Here is a 19,495-nt window from a genome sequence, read left to right on the forward strand (position 1 = left end):
GTGGGAAAAATAACACACACACTATATGTGTGATTTACACAATAAATAGCCGATGGCGCCTTTATTTCAATATATTAAAATGTTGTTGTTTGTTGGATGCATTTATAACTCATAATGATCATTAACCATGACCATTAAATCATAATCATCATCATTGCTTCTTAGTTTTTCTTTTTTGCATAACCCTCTCAGTCATTTTTTTTCATTGTTTTCATTCTTTCGTTTTGTTTTGGTCAAAATCCAAGGTGATTGATGAAATGGAAAAAAAAATTTCAAATCAAAAAAAAAGTATCAATTTTTTTTGGCTGTTGTTGATTGTTCAATTTATCCAATTTCAAATTTGAATGAATTTAAGAAAGTGTTTATAGCTTCTTTTTTTTTTAAAAAAAATTTCTTCTTATCAACCCTATCATCATTATTACGTATTAAAGTGTTAACGACCGTCAACACCATAGTGAAAACAAAAAAGTTTGAAATAAATTCTTTGGTCAAAATGCACTCTAAAATAGAAATTTATTTTTTTTCAAACTTGTAAAAAAAACTAGACATTCCAAAGATATTTTCATAGATGAACAGCACTCGAAAAACAAACACAAGATGAAATCAAAAATGTTTGGGAATTACAAATTCAACGAAGAAGAAGAAGAAAAAGAAGAAAAAATTCTTCGGAAAAAAAATTTTTACTTTTATTTTATCATTTTTCCATAAGAAAAATTAATTCAATTATTTTGATATGATTGAATTGAATTGAATGAATTGAATTGATAATTTATTTATTCATTCAGATGCCAATACTGGTCACAATCAAAAAATCAAAAAAAAAAAAAAAAATCCACCACCATCATTATAATCATATATCACACACACAAACATTAAAATGAAAAATGCATAAAATTATTTTTACATCATGGTCATCATCATCATCATCATCGATAATCAGTATTCATTTTTGAATGAATAATTATGGATAAAGCCTGACTGTTTGATGTTTGGTAATAAGATATTTCACAAAACATTTTCAATATTCAATCATTATTTTTTCTAACAAGATTTTTTTTTTTTTGAATTTGATTTAACTTGACTGACTGAACGAGTTTTTTTTCCTTCTTTTTTTTACTTTTGCGATTTTTGATTTTTTTTTGCAATCCAATCTTATACAACTACATTTTCCTTTGTGGTGATGATGGTTGTTTGTCTAAATTGATTAATCTTTTTTTTCGCGAATTTTTTGGTTTCGGTTTTGCACTTAACCATTGTAAACACAATGCTGTATTGCAAACAAAAAAATTGACTACTACTGATGATGATGATGATGATATGTAGAAAGAATTTTATTGATGAGGTAATAATAATAAAATCAACCAGGTGATTGATTTGAAAGAGAAAAAAATCACATCCATCATTGTTATTCAATGTCATCTTCATCATTGTTGTTTTAACGGTTTGTTGTTAATTAATTTTTAAATGAAAAAAAACCCGATAAACTTCATTATAAATTCATTAATTTTCAAGAAATAAAGTAATAATAATGATTTTTTCCATCAACATCTTCATTATCCGTTGGTTTATAATGATTTTGATACTTCATCATCGTTGAAAAAAAAATTTGTGATAAATATAGCCAAGAATAATAATGATAATAATTTATGTTGAATAAAGTTTTGCAAGAATGTTAATGTGATATTTTTAGCAAACAAAACCCAAAATAATGATGAATGAATGAATGAATAGATGACGTTCACCGGATTAACACTTTTTAAAAGAAAAAAAAATGTTTGTTGTTTTTTTTACTTTGTCAAAAAAATAAATGAATGAATAAAATGAAATGTGCACGTAGTACGTGTGTTTTCATTCATTTATTCATTCAAAAGAATTTGAATTCTTTAAGGAAAATATTTTTTTGTTTTGTTTTCGAAGATTTAACCAAAATGATAATAATCCATTGATAGATCTGGTTGACTGATGTTTGTTATTGTTAATCACAAGATTTTTGTTTTGTTTTGTTTTTCTGATTCTGAATGTTGATAAAATTCTTTCCGGTTTTCTGTTGTTGAATTATTCGACTTTACGTCTCACGAATTCATAAGGTTTCGGCTTTTGTTTTTCATTTTTTTTTCTGCCTTCAGATTGATTAAATTCTGATTAAATCAATATCGATCAATCGATATGGATTATGATTGAATTATAGAAGGAATTGAATGTAGATTCTCTTAGCTAAACTTGAATCTTCTTGATTATAATCCGAATGAAAATTCTACATCTACAGATCATGATGATGATGATGATGTGACTAAAAATAACTTTAAAAATAAATCTCAAAACAACTTTTCTTTTTCTAACATTTCAAATCAATCAAATGCGTGTGTTTGTTTGTTTGTCACACAATTTCTTTGTGGTTTTTTGTCTGTCTGACGAGCGAAAACAAATAAAATTCTTAAATTCATTTGATTTATTCAACCCTATCCTTATATAATCTTTTTGTTGTTGTCGTAAACAACAACAAAACTGGAGAGAAAGAAGAAACATTTTGGCATCGAATTCAATGCATAAGATTTTTAAAAAAATTATCAAAATTTTTATTTAAATCAAAAAAAAAAGTAAAAAATTGTATTTTAGAGTCATGAAAATGATGAATTTATCACAGATTGTAGGTGTTTTTGTATTTGTTGTTGTTGTTGATTTTAATCGATCGATAATTGATCGATAATTTGTTGAAATTCGTTAATTATTGCTGCCTGTCTTTTTGTTTTGTTTTGTTTTCAAATCTTCCATTATTGATTGACTGATTGATTTGTTTTTTTTTTTTTTTTGGTTTCGAATGATGAATTGTAACATTTTAATCGATTTGTATTTGAATTGATTGATCGATTGATCGATTGTTTTGTTTTGTTTTGTTTTACCTTGATTAATTGTCATATGATGATGTCATTGATTTTGTTTTGTTTAGATGTTGACAGCTTCCTTGTAAGATTTTCTTTTGTTTTTCATCGAAAAGAATATCCTCGTTATTAACGTCATTGATTCCATAGAAAAAGCGAAAAACAATGATGATGATGATGTCATTAAGAATTTCAGTTTAAATTCATTAATCAAATCACGAATTGAATTTTTCCTATATCAAAAATAAGTTGATAATAAAGATGTTTAATCATCATCGATAATAATTATAATAATGAAAACTAGAGATAAAAAACAATAATTAGATTATTATATTCGACAAAGACATCGATTATTAGTTTTTTTTTACCTATTTTTTTGTTTATTCCAAATCAGAAATTGTATGACGACGTTGTTGTTTCCAATTATCATTATCAATTAATTGTTGTTTAGTTTTAAATAAATGCATTCGTAAATCATTATTTTTTGCTAAAAAAATTTTTTTTTATTAAAAAATTAAAATTTTGGGTTTTTATAAATAAGCTTTTAATTAAAGGAACTTACATTGATTATAATATGATGATGATGATGATTGTTGTAAAAATTCATTATTAATCATTATCATTTCAATAATTTTATCAACATTAACACCTTTTGCTAATGATTGTTGACGAAAAAAACGTTTCGGTATACGTGATAATGGATTAATTTCATCTTCAAATGTACTAGCAGCAAAACCTAAACCACAAAGTATTTCTTCAGGATTTTCACGTCTTGATTCTAATAATGAATCAATACTTGATATACTTGATAATGTATCATCTGAATTTATACTATTATTATATAATTGATTTAATGATATTAATTTATTATAATTATAATTTATAATCATCATATTTGTTGTTGATGATATAGTTGGTGTTGTTGGTGTTGAATTACGACGTTCAAATAGCATTCTTTCATCATTATTGGCTATCTTTTTATTCATCATCATCATCATTATGATTTTTTATAATTTCTGGATTTAAAAAAAATAATAATTTTTCACTTTAAAGTTATTATTATCGATAATAATAATAATATTGTTATTGTCGAAATTTTGTCGATGAACATTAATGACAAAAAACAAACAAACAAACAATGTTTTTCATATGTTTTTCTTTTTCAAAATATACAATTTTTTTTTTTTTTTTTGGTGTTCGAATGTGAATTGTGACAAAACTAGGAAACAACGACAACTACAACAACAACAATCCTTGGATTTTATTTTCTAAAATAAATCTTTTTCCACCAAAAACAAACAACCAAGGCAACGTTTTGTTGTCTGTGTGTTTTGGTGTTTGAATGATGTTTTTTTAACTTTTTCAGTTCAATTCAATGGAAAAATATCAATTAATCAAATTTAATTTGATCCAGGAAACAAATGAACGAAAAAAAGTTTGCCGTCAATTTTCACGATAAAACAACAACAACAACAGCAAATTCAAATGAAGAAACAGAAAAACAAAATCAATGATGATGCTATTTGGAACCACTTTGATGATGTTTATGATGAACAATTCAATTTTCCAAAAGCAAAAAACAAAACAACAAAAAATTTCGTCTAGCCACTTATCTGTCGATTTTTTATCTGAAAATTTATTTTTTTTGTCTCCTATTCCATTTTATCCACTGTTTTTTGTTTTCGACTACAATTTGAAACATCAAACAAGAGATGTGACAATAAAGGAAATTTTGTATTTTTTTTTTTTTTTTTTTTTTTTGAAAAATTGAAATTTCCTTTCAAATCACTCATAGTGTGCATGCACCACAAAAAAAAGCGAAAGCGAAAGTGAAGAGAGAGAAAGCAAACTATGCAATTCTATACACAAGCATCAATATATGTTTAGTCTGTCTGTTTGTTTATTAATTTCTCAACAATTTTTGTTTGAAAAATTGTAATTCTTTGACACATGCAACAATTTGACAAGAAACAAGACAACAACAAGAAAAAATGTCATATTTTCAAAGAAAGAAACAAACAAATAAATTATCAAATTGCAAATACAAGTTGCAAGTCTTTCTATTCTTTTGATTGATAATTTTTTGGTTTGAAAATATAATCCATATAAAGATCAAGGCTAATTCGACTAGAATGGCAAAAACAGAAAAAGGTCGAAACATGACGATATAATTCCTGGCAACAAATTTTTGGAATCAATGATGATGACGATAATCATGTTGTTGATGTGTGATTGATGCTTATTTTTTTTTGTTTTGAATTGGTTGTTATGGAGATTCTTTTTCGTGTTTATTTTCCCTTCCCCCCTCTCTCTCGTATCCTTTTTACATTTGTCATTTTTCTCGGAAAATTTTTCAAAAAAAAAAGTTATGGAAAAATTATGGAAAATTTTATTTCATTTTTAATAAAAAAAAATTCAAATAAAAAAAATAAAATCATTGAGGGAAAAATAGGAAAATTTTCTGTTTTTTCGTTGATTTTGCATTTTGAAATTATTATCATTTATCTTTTGAACCAATTTTTCTATGATTAAATTGACGGCCAATTTTTTCCACATGAAAACCAATCATTTCTAATTGTTTAATATTAATCATATTACGTCCATCAAATATAAATGCCGGTTTCATCATTAATGAATACATTTTTTCATAATTTAATTCCTATGTAATTTTTTTTTTAAATATAAATTATAAATCAGAAAATCGTAATTAGTTAAAAAAAAACAAACCTTAAATTCATTCCATTCAGTACAGATAACAATAGCATGTGCATCAGTTGATGCTTGATATGGTGATTCAACAACCTGTACATAATCTTCTAAACATTTATTATTATTATCCATTATATTTAGATCGGTTAAATTTAAATCACTATTATAACGAAGAAAAAAAAATTGATTTTTGATTAAATTTATTGAATTTCATTAACTTACGCATAGATTTGTTCTTTTAATACTTTTGGATCATAAATAGCTAATTGTGCACCTTCTTCCAATAAATGTTGACAAACTAATTTTGCTGGTGATTCACGTGTATCACCAGTATTAGCTTTAAATGCAAAACCTAATATTGCAATACGTTTACCTGTTATTGTATTAAACATACATTCAGTTATACGTAATGCAAAACGACGTTTTTGATAATCATTCATAGCGATAATCTATAAGGAAAAAAACAAAAACAAATTAAAATTCAATATGAAAAAAAAAATTCATAATTACCTGATGCCAATAATCAGCTACTTCAGGTAGTTTAAGATATTCACAAAGATAAACAAGATTAAGTACATCTTTTTGAAAACAACTACCACCAAAACCAATACTAGCTTGAAGATATTTCGGACCAATTCTTGAATCCGAACCAATAGCATTAGCAACTTCATTAACATCAGCACCGGTTGCTTCACATAATGCTGAAATAGCATTTATCGATGAAATACGTTGTGCTAAAAATGCATTTGCAGCTAATTTTGATAATTCTGATGACCATGTATTTGTACGGATAATTTTCTCTTCCGGTATCCAATTACGATAAATTTCACATAATTTTTCAATAGCAATTTGTGCATGATAAGTTTCATTACCACCGATCAATATACGATCCGGATTAATTAGATCATTAATTGCTGTACCTTCGGCTAAAAATTCTGGATTAGATAATACTTCAAAATGTATACCGGGTTTTTTATTTGCACCCAAAATACGATTAATACTTTCGGCTGCACGTACTGGAACGGTACTTTTTTCAACAATAATTTTACTATCATTAGCCGAACGTGCAATTAAACGTGATACATTTTCTAAATTTTTCAAATCGGCTGCTTTTCCTTTACCAAAACCAAAATTTTTTGTCGGTGTATTAACCGAAATAAATATTAATTCAGCATCGGAAATTTCTTTTTCCACTTGATTGGAAAAAAATAGATTTTCATTACGACATTTTTTAACAATATCATCAAGTCCAGGCTATTTTTTTGAATAAAAAGAAAAATGAAAATTAGTTTTTTTAATAACAGCAAAAATATTTATATACAAAAAAACCAAACCTCATAAATTGGTAATTGATTTGAATTCCAAAGTTCAATACGTTTTGGATTTGAATCAACAACACAGACTTTAATTTTTGGACACATTTTAGCTAATACAGCACATGTTGGTCCACCAACATAACCAGCACCAATACAACATATTTTTGTTATTTTTCTTTCCAATAAATGTTCCATTTTTTTCAATAATAAGTTCGTTAAGTACTAAAAAATGATCAATGAAAAATTAAAGAATTAAACATTCAAATCTAAATAAAATACATACCTGTTTGAATGATGAACTGGAAATAATGATGATGATGATGATGACAATGGATGTTTCAATGATGTGCTTAATGTTCAAATACAGACGAAAAACAAACAAATAAAACTTTTACAAAAGATTCCACGATACACACACACACACACACAGAGATCGACCATACAGAATTGATTAATGTTTTTGCTTGCTCAGTTTTGCTTGTCTGTTTTTTTCCCTGTAAATTTTTTTTTGATTTATATTAATGATAGCTTTATAGTCGTCTGGGTAAGCTTTTGTTGTTGTCTTGCTTGTTTGCCGAAAAAAATTTTTTTGCCTAAAATCAATGTTGCAAATAAAAAGCACAATGACCGAATGTGAATATTAAACAAAGAAGAAGAAAGTGGACAGCGAGAGAAAGAGTGGGAGAGTGAGAAATTCTTGTTTTTGTTTTCTCAAAAAAAAAAAAAAAAATCATTTACACAAAATTAAGAAAGAAAACTGGAAATGGAAAATGTTTTTTTTTTCGATTCGCTTATGCTTCGTGTGTACATTTGAATATTGAAAGCATTTCTTTTTCATTCGAAAATTGAAATTTTTTAAGAAAGAAAAAAAAATGTTATCAAAAAGCAAACAAATTCTCAGTGCAGATGAAAATTTTTATCATTTGAAATTCTGTCTGTCTGTTTTAGGTTATCAGACAACAATTTATATATGTAACAACAAACGAAAACAACAAACAACAGCAACAAACAAACAAAAAACAAACAAAAACAAACAATTTTATTTCAATGACAAGTTTATGTCACGTTTTATCTAATAGTTTTTTTGGTTTTGTTTGATTGACAACAAACAACAAAACAACAACAACAACAACAACAAAACAAAACAACAACAACAAAACGGTAGTAAGATATAGATGGATAGAGAGGGAATAAAAACAAAAACTTATTTATAATGATGATGATTTTATTTATAAATAACAAGAAAAAAACTGTCATTTTTATTATTATTTATGATGATGATGATAATGATTATTATGATGATTTCATTGTATTTTATTTTCCAATCATAATCATCATTAGCATCGGATTAATTATCCAATTGGAATATTGTTTGCTTGCTTGCTTGCTTGGGAAAAATAATTTCATATTTTTTTTTTAATTGACAGGGTTGTTAAATTCAAATGAAAAAACAAATGACTGAATTTATTTGGCTAAAAGATCCGGTTTGATTGTGATTACGATTGCTACACATTATATTGTCGTTTGTTTGTCAAACTTATATCAAACATAATCCATCAATTAATCAAACGACAAAATTGTTAAATTAATGATATCATCATGTATTTATAATTGTAATTATCAACACAAAAAGGATATTGCATTCTTGTAATTATGATTATAATCATTAATAAAAACATAAACAACAAAAAAAATTTTTATCAGAACTAAGAAATCATTAATAAAAATGTATTTTTATTTACTTCTTACTTTTGTTTTTCTGAATCCATATATATGATTCGGGAATCATTTTTTTGTAAACCAATTTTATACCTAAAATTATCATCAGGAATCAGTATTAGTTCGACCATTGCTTGATATGTATCAGAATAAAATCGGTTTTATTGATTATTATCATCTTGTAACGAAGCGGTGGAAATTTTTATTTTCCATCATCATTTTTTGTTCGAATTCTTTGCAAGAAAATTTTTTTTCGTATTCGAAAAATAAATTCCACATGCATTTTCACTATACACTTTGCTACTACTACCACCACCAACACCACTACTTCCAAAACATAAACATTCGATTATTCAAAGATGACGATCAAAAATTTTTTTTTGCTGAAAGAAATTCTGGATGAAAAAATTATATGGAAATATTCTTGAAATTCAAACAAGCCACTACTACCATTAATGATGATGATGATGATCCAAATTACAAATAAAAAACTTTTTTGGAAATGGGCGTTTTGAAATATCCAGACCAGAAAAAAAAACCCAAGTTGAAAAAAAATTATTACGCATTATCATGAGAATAAACAAAATTAAAGGTAGTAGTATTGATGAGTGAAAAGAATAACCGAAAAAAAGTAGTGGAACAAAAAGTAAGACCAAAACAACAACAACAACACAAGCAAAAACGTTCGAATTAGAATTCTCGATTTTTTTTTTTTTTTTGGTTAGAATCAACATTTGAAACAAAATTTCAGAAGAAAAAAAAAATATATTCTACCATCATCATCATTTGAATATATAGATTTGCCTGTCCTGGTTTCTCGGGGAAACAATACAAAATAATTCCTGTGATTCTATATAAAAAAAGGCAAGTATTGAAGTTGAACAACAAAACTAAAGTAGAAAGAATTCTTCAAGTTCCATCCAACAAACAAACGAGAAAAAAAAATCCAAAAAATTTTTTTTTCTCACATAGATGTTGCATTAGTATTTCTCATCTCGAGAATATCAATATCAAACATCTTCGACATTTAACAAAAGTGCGAAAAAAATATTGCAAAAATACATTCATTCATCTAATGACATTCAGAATTGTTTTTGTCGAAAAAAATCATAATTAATAATTCAATTTTGTACCGATTTTTGTTTTGTTTTGTTTTGTTTTTTCATTTTCTGTAAAATTAATGTGATTGAATATTATTGTAAATTATCAAGAAACAGATAAACAAAAATCTAGTCGCAAAAATTTCTCTATCATTTCAATTGGTCAGTCATTGTTTGTTTTTTTTTCTGAACCATTTTTTTGTTCATCAAATATTTTCAATTTTCAAACTAATTCTTTTTTGTTTTGTTTTGTTTAGAAAAATAAAAAATAAATTCTATTGTTCAAGTGTTTCATTCAACAACATCATTACATTTAGATTTAGTTTGATCATTATCAATCGTATCCATCCATTGTTTGATCGATTTTAAAAACAAAACATTTTCAACGAAACGAAAAAAAGAAACCCGGAAAAAAATGTAAGTTTTAACTAGCAATTTTTTTTCACCATTCTTATTCAAAATCCTATAAAAAATATGTGTAGGTGTATAATTTGCATGCATCATGTTAATCAATCATATTTAGTATTTTGTTTTTGGGAGAGAGAGAGAGAGAGATAAATTCTTTTGGGATTTAGCAATAACAACAGCAAGAATAATGATAGTTTTTTTTCTGTTGTTGTTGTTGTTGTTTTATTCATAATCTGAAGCAATTTATCAAAACAAATTTTCTATTTTTTCATATTCTGAAATTTTTGTTTTGTTCCAAATTCAATTTCAATTTTGAATTTGAAACGGCCAATTTTTCGTTTTGGCTTTTGAAATCTTTTCTCACTTTAAGCAGGAAAAAAATATTCTTCTTTTTTTTTAATTAATCAAATCGGATTAAAATCATTTTTTTCTTTTTTTAGTTTTGTTTTGTTACTAGCCGGTTTTATATAATTATAAATGACACCCGTTCTTTTGCTTCTTTTTTTTATTGATTAAAATTTGAAGTTAATTAAATTAACTGGAAAAAAATGGGGGAATGTTTTGGTTAATTATTTCAAGAGTGAGAGATGCTATTTGTTTGTTTGTTTGTTTGTTTATTTATGGTTCAATGAAAATCAATCTAATAAATAATAATAAGAATTTCTATAGTTTATTAAACATGTCTATCCGATGTTTTTTTTATTTGGTTTTGGCTTTGGTTTTCAATTTCATTCATCAAATGAAATTGAAAACTTTCTAAACTGAATAAATATTGATAATGATGACGATGATGAATAAAATAAACATCCCAAATGGATAGATTCTAGTAGTACCTATAGCAATAATAAAGATCCACATATAGATCGATAATGAATGATCGATATATGTGTAGAATCGTTTTTGGGAAAATACAAAGAAAGAAAAGTTTGTCAGGACAGAAAAATCCCAAAAACAAAAAACGCCATAGTTAATAAATATCAATGATGATGATCAACAACAACAGAAAAATTTTTCTCATGATTCTTGTTTTTTGTTTTGTTTCTGAAAATCGATTCTTGAAATAATTCTTTTTTACGTATCATAATCATCATCATCATCTCATAATCATAATCATTATGTTTACAATTGATGTGTCTTTTGGTATTTATATACAGTATATATAGCGAGAGAATTCAGGAATCTGTCTAATTTCGTTTTTGGTTCATTCATTTTTGGTTCGTTTTTTTTTGTTTTTTCATTGAAAACCAAAAACCATTGAAACGAACCAAATGAAAATTATTATTCTTTTTTATTAATAATAATAATAATTTTCATTTTCATTTTGGTTCAACTTTCATTTTTTTTTTTTAACTGTATGGTTGCGTATTTTTCATTCCTGGTCGAATTGGTCGACTGACTGATGATTATACAGAATATATATGGGAATAGGAATCGTGAATTGATTGTGTACTTATTATGGAAACATTTTAACCATTTTTTTGTTGTTTTGTTGTTCCATAGAAAGTATTAAGAGTAAAAGTATGAAGGCAATACCAGAACAAGACAGAAACAAAAAAAAAAAAAAAAAATTCTTCCCATCGTAAGGGAATCGTGTTGTTTGACCGAAAAAGAAAGAAAAAAATTTCAAATGAACAGAATTCTGCGCATCCCACACAATTTTTCTCTCACTCTCATTTTCTCTAACGATGCTAATGGCAATTTTGTAACCAGAAAAAAATGCAAAATAAAAGAATATAGAAATTCCATATAATAAACCACCCACACACACACACTTACACTTACTTACATAGAGAATATGTTTGATTTTTTCGTTTCGTTTTGGTTCTGAATAGCTCAACAACAACAACAACGTTATCTATCCATATCTTCGTTATCTATTCTATTCTATCTAATATTATATATAGGTTGTACTAGAGAATTTAATGCTGTTATCCAAAAAAAACAAAAAACAATATTTCTCACAAGATTGTTGATATTATGATTATGTGAGAAATTTCATTATCTTCAAATTTTTGTTCAGGTTTTTTCAGGTTTTTTTTTGGTTCACTTTACCTGATAACTTTATTTGTGTTAATGTCATTACAAGTTTTTTTTTATTGTTGTTGTTGTTGTATTATAATATACAGATTAAAATTATTGTTTCAATGGTTGTTTGTTGTTGTTGTTGTTAATCATCATCATCATTCATTCATTCATAATGACCATTATTTTTATTAAATTTAATATCTTTTTCTTCTTCTTCGCAACCAAACCAATAACATTATATGTGAATGATGAAATGAAATGAGAATAATAATTCTTATAATAATAATAATAATTTTATTAAAAAGCGTTTATCCAGTGGATATTTACGCTAAAATAAAAGTTAAAATGAATTATCAATTACAAATTTTCAATATAAAGATAGCCTAGGTACAAGATTGAAGAGATACAATGTTTAAAAAATAAAGAAAAGAAATTAAGTAGCAATTACAATTTAAAATTAAAATGAGAATAATAATTCTTGGTAATATTTTTTTTTCTCTTTAAAAATGTATATATAATTATATGTTATATGCAGAATTAAATGAAAGAATCATTTTCATTTTTGGTTTTTTCATATTTTTTCATTGGGGGGGGGGGGTTCAAAATAAATGAACTTTTTTTTCGAGCTAAAATACTTGAAACTTTATAATGACGATATAGATGGAAGATTTTTTTGTTTTGTTTTTGTTTTGGTTTGCATTGAATTTACCTTATAAAATAATATATCCAACACCACCATCATTGTTGTGAAGCAAGCAAGAAAGGAGAGGGAAATTTTTTTTTGTTTTGTTTCTGGATCGATTCAATTGATCGATCAAGAATTTTTGGTTTTAGTTTTCGTTTTTTTGGTGGTTATGGTTATGGTTTGATATTGGTTTGGTAGTATATATACACGCACTTTGCTTGAATGTTTTTCTTTTTTCCTTTTCTTCAAATGAATTTCTATTGATTAATTAATTTCTTGTTTTTGTTTTTTGTTTCTTTGATTCAATTTAATTGTTTCCTATAATCTTTATTCGATCATCAATATAATAAAGTTTAGATTTTAAATTTGAATAATAACAACAAACAAACAACAAAACAAAATGGATTTTTTCTCAAACATTCTAAAAAATACTGTAAATAAAGCTGAAACATTGGGTAAAGCAGCAACAGCTGCTGTGAATTCAACATTAAATCCAACATCCGGATCAACCACCAGTAATGATGAACAAAAATTTGATAATGATGATAATAATATGACATATGAACAGCAACAACAACAACAACAAGATGTCAATAATGTTGATGTCAATTATAGTGAAGGTATGATTATTGTTTTGTTTTGTTTTATTTTTATTTTTGCTTATTTTGTTAAAATTATTAAAAAACAAACAGATCAAACATATACAACAACAGCAGCCGATAATGCAACAGAAGAATTATTGAATATTGATGAAAAATCATCATCAGCAGCAGCATTTAATTATGCTGAAACATCACAAAAAGCTATTGAATCGGCCAAATATTTTGGAAGTAATTTATTAATAAAAAATATTTGTTTTTTTTTCAACATTAATGAATAATTATTCCAATCAATATTTATTTAGATTTTATTGCAAATGTTGCAAGTAAAGCTGGACAAACAGTATCGGCAACAGCAAAACAATTAAAAAGTACTGTTGAAAATGTTGGCCTAATGCAAGATTTTACCAAAGAACAACAAGAATTTATTAAAGAACATGGTGGTAAAACTGATTTAGCTGAACCACCTTGGATTGGTTGTGATGATGAAGAAAAAGTTAAGGTGGAAATTTTAAGCCTTTCACAAGATAAACGAAATTTTGTTCGTAGTCCACCGGCTGGTGTTGAATTTCCATTCGATATGAATGATTCGTATCCAATTGCATTGGCATTATTACGTGAAGATCCTGAGCTTGCTAAAATGCGATACGAAATTGTTCCTAAATTGTAAGTTTTCATTTTGATGCAAGCAAAAAAAATCTAATTTAAATTAATTAATTTTTCTCTTAAAAACACAGAGTAAATGAAGAAACATTTTGGAAAAATTATTTCTATCGTGTATCGTTAATTAAACAAGATCCAAATCTTTCCAACAGTAGTAATAATTTCGGTAATGTTGATGATGATGGTAGTGGTCGTGGTCGTGGTCATAAATCATCAGGTTGGGGTTCATCTAAATCATCATCATCCGAAGGACCTGATGATCCAAATGATCAGATTGGTGAAACAATAGGCGAAACAGAATTTATTTCGGATACATTCCAAAATTCTAATCTATCGGTTGATGATGTACGCCAAGATATGTATAAACTTGGCATCAATACCAATGATGGTATTTAACTTTTTTTTCGTTTTTGTTTCGTTTTTATTTTGATTTTTTTTTTATGATTTCATTTATTTATTTGCACGTTTTTTTTCGTTTTTTTTTCTTTTTTTTTCAAAACAATCTATGTAATATCTCTCCAAAAAATAGACATTGATGAAGAATTAGCTAAAGATTTGCAAGAATTTGATTTCGTTACCAACAATGAAACAACAACAACAACAACAACCACAACCGGAAAAATTGATGATGATGAAATCAACCGAGAGCTTGCCAATTTCGATATTAAATAATCCATAATAATAATCCATATTTATAATTATGATTTGATTTGCTTCTTTTTTTTTTTTGATCAATTTAATTTAGCAAAAAAAACAAAAACAAACAAACAGATGTAATTCAACACAAACAAATTCTGTGTTTTTTTCCCCATTAACAAACAAAACAAAACAAAATATCATTACGCACATACGTTTTACAACAACAAAAACAAAACAAAATACATTTTTTCCAATTTTGATTATAATATGTGCACCTATATATCCATTTACCTTATTATAAATATATATATCAGTTTGAATATGGTTTCATAATAATTATATTACACAGTAAAAAAAACAAAAATTTCAAGCAATAAGACCAATTTTTTTTCGCAAAATACAACCACACACACACATAAACACAAAGAATATTTATAATTGTTTATTAGTAAGAGGGAATTTATATTTAATGTTGTTGTTGTTTTCGTCGTTTTTTTTATTATTTAATTATTTGTAATTCCTATATAGATTTTGTTTGTTTGTTTGTTTGTTCGATTGATTGATTCATTGATTCATTTATCGTTTTTTGCTTCCAACCTTTTCGCTTTCCATTTCGCTTTTCTTTTTTCCAAAAACACCGATTGATCGATTAATTGATTGGTTGATTGATTGATTGATTGTCATTAATGAATACATTCAGTTATCATTTGTTAATATATTTAATTATTATATTCATAAAGTTTTCTTTTTTTCTTCTTCATTTTTTTAAAGAAATCGATTTAATCGATCGTTTCGTTCCCCATTTTTTTCAAACAAATAAATTAATTTGGCATGAATTTTTCTGTTCTGTTCTGTTTAATTGAATTGAATAATAAATGAAAATAATTTCCCATCATCGATTTTGTTTTTGCAGAGAATATGTTTTCTCTGAGTACCATTTCAGATCGGTTTAGAATTTTTCTCTCTCTCTACCTGAATATCATTATCCAACAAAAAAAAAAAACTTTCAATCAATCAATCAATATATTTATATAAAAAATATTCATTTATAACTATATAGTGTATTCTGTAGTAATAAAATTTATAATTATAATTATAAAATAATGAATTTTCTTTCTTTGTTTCTTATAAATTATTTATATTACACATGGACCTTAACACAGACACAACCGACACACACACACCTATCTTACAAATGTTTTTTTTATTCATTTATATAATACAGAATTGTATACGATTTTTTTTGTTTTTGTTTTCTGGCTAAAATTACATCTTCAAATACACTATATATATTCAGTAGATAATTGACAAAACAAAAAAAAGGAAATCATTTAAAAACAACAACCAACAATTAAAAAAAATGTGTCCATTTTATTCGGTTCTTCCAAAATGAAAAACAAAAAAACAATGCTTATCATCATCATCATCATCATCATTATCATTACACTGAAAACAGAAATAAAAAAACATTTGATGCTTATCATTATCAATTATCATCGTCATCAATCACCAAACAAACAAACAAACAAATTATTCTATGAGATAAAGGATCTGTTAGAATCCTGAGCTAATATTTGCTTAAATGAATTGAATAAAATCTTAATATTTGACATTTGACAGTTAAAAAACTTTGGAAAGAATTTGAACTGATAAATGAATGTTTGATAGTTTGAATTCAAAAAATTTCAAACCAATAAGAAACCAGTTGTACCATCTATTGTCGAAATCAAAAGTCGTGAAATTTTCGATCAACAGATGGCACTAACTAAACATTTATTTGCATTTTTTGAATGAAATTTTTTTGTTTCATTTCAAACAAGTCTGGCGTCATCTGGTTTTAAAAAATCCAAATATGAAAAATTTTTCAGAATTTTCGCAAAAATCGATCAATTTTATCGATCGAAAATCAATTTATTCTACGCACATCCGTATAGATGAGGATTTATGGATTTTTTTTTGCTTGCCAAAATTCATTCATCATTTGCAAACAAAAAAAAATTTTTTTTTAATTTTGATTTAATCAAAATCGATTTTTCCTTTTTTCTTTCATCTTCAATTTCGATGATCAGCAAAAAAAAATGAAAATGAACAGCAAGAACAAAATAACATCTCAGCAAAAATGAAAATGATGTCATTTTTATTAAAAATGATCGAAAAAAAATGTACAGTAATGCTTCGTTTTCAATAAAAAAAAACATTACATAACAAAACATAAGCCAAATCTAACTGTAGTTTTTTTTGTTACATTTAATTCTGCTGATTCAAATTCATTTTCATTTAATATTCGAATGAAAGTAGCAGCGAAAATATTATTGATTACAATGTGGCCGAAAAGAATATTGAGTCGAAAAAAAAATTTTTCAATTCTTTAATTCTATTAACTTTCGATAGGAAGAAGATGAAGAAGGAATTGCCCTCAAGAATTTTTCGTTTTTCGTTTTTCATTTCCATCAATTCAATCCAATCGAGAGAAAATTCCTAAATTATTAAATGAATCCTAATCGAATGAACCAAAAAAAAAAAAAAACCTGAAACCAGAGCAACGCAACGCAACAACAACGAGAGAAAAAAATCTGATTATAACAAAACAAAAAACTACATTAGCAAATTATTATTATTATTATTATTTAATGGTGATGAAAGGAAACAAAAAACGAAACGAAACGAATGAAAAAATCAAATCAAATTAAGAAATATGCTTCTAACAAATACACAGAATTCCAGTTACATTTGACATTTTCAACATTCACTTCATTCAACAACCGTTATTTGTAAATATTTTTTTTCTTCTTTCTTCTAAAGTGATATTCTTGTGATCGATCATTAATTTTTATCAAATGAATTAGTTTATTTTTGTTTTTTTTTGTTTTAAATTATTTTGACAAGTTTTTGAAGTAACTTTGAAAAAAATACAATGTTTTTTGTTTTCATTATAAACAAATAGATTATTTCAAAAGTCAGTTAGTTAGTTGGAAAATACTTTATCTTTATTTAATGTTGATAACTAAGGTCTACTACTATTTCGACTGGTGATGATGATGATGATTGTCAAACGACGATTCCCCAATTAAAACAACGATGACAAACCCAGAACAAACTAATAATGGAAAAACAAAAACAAAAAAAATTTCAAGAATTTTTTTCTCTGGATGCAAATTTCCCTAATGAAATTTATTAGTTTACTTATAATATTGTGACCAGAAAAAAAAGAAAAAGAAAAATGTAATTTAACTGGTTTGAAGTACCAGAAATTTAAGCTTATTTTATTTTATTTTTTTTTTGCTGGTTCGTTTGATGATTCAATACATTTTTATTCTTTGGAAACAAAATAATCAAATAATTTAATTCTTTCTAGTTTTGTTTGTTTAAAATTTCCAAGAATTTTTCCATTAATTTTTTCTTTCTTTTTTTTTGCTGGCTTCTTTCCTTCAGCTCTCACTGAGTTTACATCTTTTTTTGTTTTCATCATTTTTTTTTTTGGCAAATTTGAGTTTTTTCTCAGAATAATTTTTTTTCTTTCTTTTTGTTTAGTTTTGTTTAATTTCATTTCACAAACACACAGTTTTCTTTTCTGTTTGGTTTGGTTTGGCCAATTATTTTTGCCAAAAAAAAAAAAAAAAATTATTTGGATTTAATGTCGGCGTAGGAAACGAAAATAAATAATAAAAATTAAACCACAAGCTGTCACCAGGTTATTTTTTTCCTATTTATATGTTTCATCACAAGAAAAGAATGAACAGAAAAAAAAAGAAAAGTTCAATGAGAAAATAACGATAATAAAAGAAAGAAACAAAAAATTGTTATTTCTGTTCCAAATGAATGAATGATATTTCAATGCAATTCTTGAAATTGTGTGGGGGCGTTAAAATTGGTTTGGTGAAACACACAAATACGCCCAATATATAATGATAATGATTTCAATTAAAAACAATAATAATAATGATGATAATAATAAAAAAAAAAACAAAACGGAAATCTAATTTACTGCCATAGCCATTAAACCATGCAACCATCATCATTTAATATATTATCATCATTATATGACACCATCCATATACAGAATATTCATTGTTTACACAAAGATTCTTTCTTTCATCATTATCATCATATAGCAAAAATAACCACCGCCATTATGACCATCATCATCATCATCATCATAATGAACTAATGGCTGAATAAACAAAAATAAAAACGAAAGAAACCACAAAACAAAACAAAACAATTCACAATTCAATTCACAATATCTTTTCTTTTCTTTGTTCAAATCGATGATTCGTATTGAGTTTCTTGCGTTCTTATTATTATTATTTGCCTGTTTGATTTTGCCCTCGTTTCAACGATTCATACATTCATTCATTCATCCATCATTTTATTTTATTTGGTTAAACTTTTTGACCATTGCATATATATATGTTTTCTTTGATATTCGTTTTGATATATAAATAACCAAATCAAAAAACAAATACAGCAAGCCAAAAAAAAAAACAATATTGAAGTTGGAAAAAATATATATCCATTTGTTGTTGTTGTTGTTGTTGCTATCATTTTCTGATCAATCAAATGAAAATGGTTTTATTTTGTTTTGTTTGCATGACCAAAAATAAAATAGTCAACAAATAATGGATTTTATCATTGATATTTGTTGTTGTTGTTGTTGTTGTAGGAATCAAGTGATTTTAACAACAACGAAAAATTGATATTTAATAAAGTCAAATATATTAATATTCTTGGAATAAGATAAGTGAATAGATTT

The 19,495-nt window shown here is 25.6% G+C and overlaps 3 protein-coding genes and 1 long non-coding RNA gene across 7 annotated transcripts; 2 read left to right on the forward strand and 2 right to left on the reverse strand.

The window, feature by feature from the left end:
• Positions 1-2,790: 2,790 nt before the first annotated feature.
• On the reverse strand, positions 2,791-4,619 carry olf186-M (Ki-ras-induced actin-interacting protein-IP3R-interacting domain olf186-M). The gene is made up of 3 exons (XM_075824382.1): positions 3,442-4,619; positions 3,248-3,366; positions 2,791-3,179 (listed from the first exon to the last, which is right to left on the reverse strand). The coding sequence occupies exons 1-2, from the start codon at positions 3,875-3,877 to the stop codon at positions 3,260-3,262; spliced, it is 543 nt and encodes a 180-aa protein (XP_075680497.1). The 5' UTR covers positions 3,878-4,619; the 3' UTR covers positions 2,791-3,179; positions 3,248-3,259.
• Positions 4,620-5,336: 717 nt separating this feature from the next.
• sgl (UDP-glucose 6-dehydrogenase sgl) lies at positions 5,337-9,066 on the reverse strand. 3 transcript variants are annotated; one of them, XM_075824379.1, is made up of 7 exons: positions 8,654-9,066; positions 7,188-7,253; positions 6,923-7,126; positions 6,099-6,842; positions 5,811-6,037; positions 5,607-5,748; positions 5,337-5,538 (listed from the first exon to the last, which is right to left on the reverse strand). In XM_075824379.1, the coding sequence occupies exons 3-7, from the start codon at positions 7,097-7,099 to the stop codon at positions 5,377-5,379; spliced, it is 1,452 nt and encodes a 483-aa protein (XP_075680494.1). In that variant the 5' UTR covers positions 7,100-7,126; positions 7,188-7,253; positions 8,654-9,066; the 3' UTR covers positions 5,337-5,376. The 3 variants fall into 3 exon arrangements, with proteins under 3 accessions (XP_075680494.1, XP_027195618.1, XP_075680493.1); XM_027339817.2 differs by having other exon boundaries at positions 7,188-7,398; positions 8,654-9,065; XM_075824378.1 differs by having other exon boundaries at positions 7,188-7,497; positions 8,654-9,065.
• LOC142646160 (uncharacterized) lies at positions 7,497-8,645 on the forward strand. Its single transcript, XR_012847144.1, has 2 exons — positions 7,497-8,065; positions 8,332-8,645. It is a non-coding gene; the product is annotated as an uncharacterized LOC142646160 (long non-coding RNA).
• Positions 9,067-9,320: 254 nt separating the features above from the next.
• On the forward strand, positions 9,321-15,578 carry Sap47 (Synapse-associated protein 47kD). Of its 2 annotated transcripts, none has more exons than XM_075824380.1 (7): positions 9,321-9,487; positions 9,981-10,140; positions 13,194-13,461; positions 13,534-13,671; positions 13,746-14,106; positions 14,178-14,491; positions 14,633-15,578. In XM_075824380.1, the coding sequence occupies exons 3-7, from the start codon at positions 13,242-13,244 to the stop codon at positions 14,773-14,775; spliced, it is 1,176 nt and encodes a 391-aa protein (XP_075680495.1). In that variant the 5' UTR covers positions 9,321-9,487; positions 9,981-10,140; positions 13,194-13,241; the 3' UTR covers positions 14,776-15,578. The 2 variants fall into 2 exon arrangements, with proteins under 2 accessions (XP_075680495.1, XP_075680496.1); XM_075824381.1 differs by having other exon boundaries at positions 13,199-13,461.
• Positions 15,579-19,495: the final 3,917 nt, after the last annotated feature.

Source organism: Dermatophagoides pteronyssinus, unplaced genomic scaffold (genome assembly GCF_027571235.1).
Source record: "Dermatophagoides pteronyssinus isolate colony J.1.1.1.1 unplaced genomic scaffold, Derpt_VIB-CSIC_2022.12 sq0078, whole genome shotgun sequence".
Taxonomy (NCBI): domain Eukaryota; kingdom Metazoa; phylum Arthropoda; class Arachnida; order Sarcoptiformes; family Pyroglyphidae; genus Dermatophagoides; species Dermatophagoides pteronyssinus.